The 1,724-nt window shown below is 48.1% G+C and overlaps 1 protein-coding gene across 1 annotated transcript; it reads right to left on the bottom strand.

The window, feature by feature from the left end:
- Positions 1-1,251: 1,251 nt before the first annotated feature.
- Positions 1,252-1,724, bottom strand: LOC126500855 (40S ribosomal protein S9-like; the record flags this gene model as incomplete). The annotated part of the gene is made up of 1 exon (XM_050141094.1): positions 1,252-1,724. A coding segment is annotated over one exon (399 nt), but the record flags the coding sequence as incomplete, so codon positions are not given.

The raw sequence follows: 1,724 nt of genomic DNA, 5'->3' as shown, positions 1-1,724 counted from the left end.
GTTCACCCCCAAGATCTCATACTAATATTAACATCACAATTTAAAACATAAAATACTGTGAAAGTGTTGTAATCTGCTGGCCTGGCCTGTCATCTGTGTACCCTGCCCCTTTAAGAGACAAGCCCGGCCCACTCCCAATCTTCCCCTTCCTCTGAGGCAAAGGGGTCTCCTGCCTCCTCTCTAGCCCAGCTCTCTTTCTGTCCTTTCTTCTGAAGCGGCAGCTTCTGCCTCTCTCATCTCTCCCTTCCCCTTCTCCCCTCCCCACTTCTTCCCTTCCCTTCTCCCTCCAATGCCTGCCAATTAAACTCTACACCCAAGCTCTCTGCATGGTGTATCTTTCTGTCTCCCATGTGGCCTTAGGCCACCTGCCAGGAGACCAACTGAGGCATTAGTGACCCACCACCATCCCTCATGGGACCCGCCATGGGTCCCAACCCATGTTATAAATAACAGAAAGTCCCCTGAGGTTCTTAAAAATCCACTCTCTTTTAAACATCCAGGGGTACTTTCAATGTGTAATCTCTCCCCAAATACCCAAAGGCTCTCTAAAATTCTGAAGTCTTTCTAAACTATCCTAAGTCTCTCAACTGTGGGTCTCCTGTAAATCAACCATGGATGAAATACTTCTTTACCCTGGGACAGAAGAACCAGGCACATTCATAATCTGAACAAAGCAAAACTTTCTAATTTTCCAGTTAAAGAACTCAGTGTCCAGTATCTAAGGGTCGGACGCTGGTATTTCTCTGCCTATGCTATGCATAGCAAAAAAAGTCTGTCTCCTAGGTTTAGGTCAGTTCTACTTCACTGTTGGCTGCTTCCCTTGTGTCATTCCCTGGTACTTGGTATTCCAAAATCCTGGGGGCTCAGGCTGCAACTGTCCTGCACTTTCACCAAGAGCACCTCCTAGGCTTTCTTCAGCAATTCTGACCCTGTCACATAGTGGCAAGTTTCTATTTCTCTCTATGAAAACTTCAAACCCAGGTCTTCTACTGTAGCTAAGGTTGCCCCATCACCAATTGCCTCTCTGGGACTCTTTGGGGACTCCAGCTCTGCCACACAGGACCAACCCTGAGCTTCTCTGTGGGACACCTTTATGCCTTCAAAACCAGTACTATCCTGGTAACTTTTACACTTTACCAAATTTAGCTGACAGAACGGGACGAAGCCTCAGTCTTTTCTGGACCACAGCTTCTATGTGCAAACCCTCCTTCTCTCTCTCTGTCTCTCTCTCTCTTTCTCTCTTTCTTTTTTTTTTTTTAAGTGTTAATTCTGTTTTATTAGCCAACCGGAAACTAGACAATTCTCCAGTCCAGGGAGACATTAACTTAATCTTCTTCTTCATCATCATCAGCTCCGGCACCACCCTGGCCCTTCTTGGCATTCTTCCTCTTCACTCGGCCTGGTCGGCCACCACCGTAAGGAGACCGGAGGGAGAAATCAATGTGCTTCTGGGAGTCCAGATGAACAATGAAGGACGGGATGTTCACCACCTGCTTGCGGACCCTGATGTAACGCTGGCCGATGAGCACACGGGCATGGTGAATAGATTTAGCCAAACCCAGCTTGAAGACCTGGGTCTGCAGCCGCCTCTCCAAGAAATCTTCAATCTTCAGGCCCAGGATGTAATCCAGCTTCATCTTGCCCTCATCCAGCACCCCAATGCGAACCAGTCGCCTCAGCAGAGCATTGCCTTCAAAAAGACGCCGCGGGTCCTTTTCATCCAG

The sequence above is a fragment of the Alexandromys fortis genome, unplaced genomic scaffold (genome assembly GCF_014885135.2).
Source record: "Alexandromys fortis isolate MF-2015 unplaced genomic scaffold, M_Fortis_MF-2015_v1.1 scaffold_7, whole genome shotgun sequence".
Classification (NCBI taxonomy): Eukaryota; Metazoa; Chordata; class Mammalia; order Rodentia; family Cricetidae; genus Alexandromys; species Alexandromys fortis.
The sequence above is the reverse complement of the archived record's forward strand: the minus strand, read 5'-3'. Positions and strand labels throughout refer to the sequence as shown.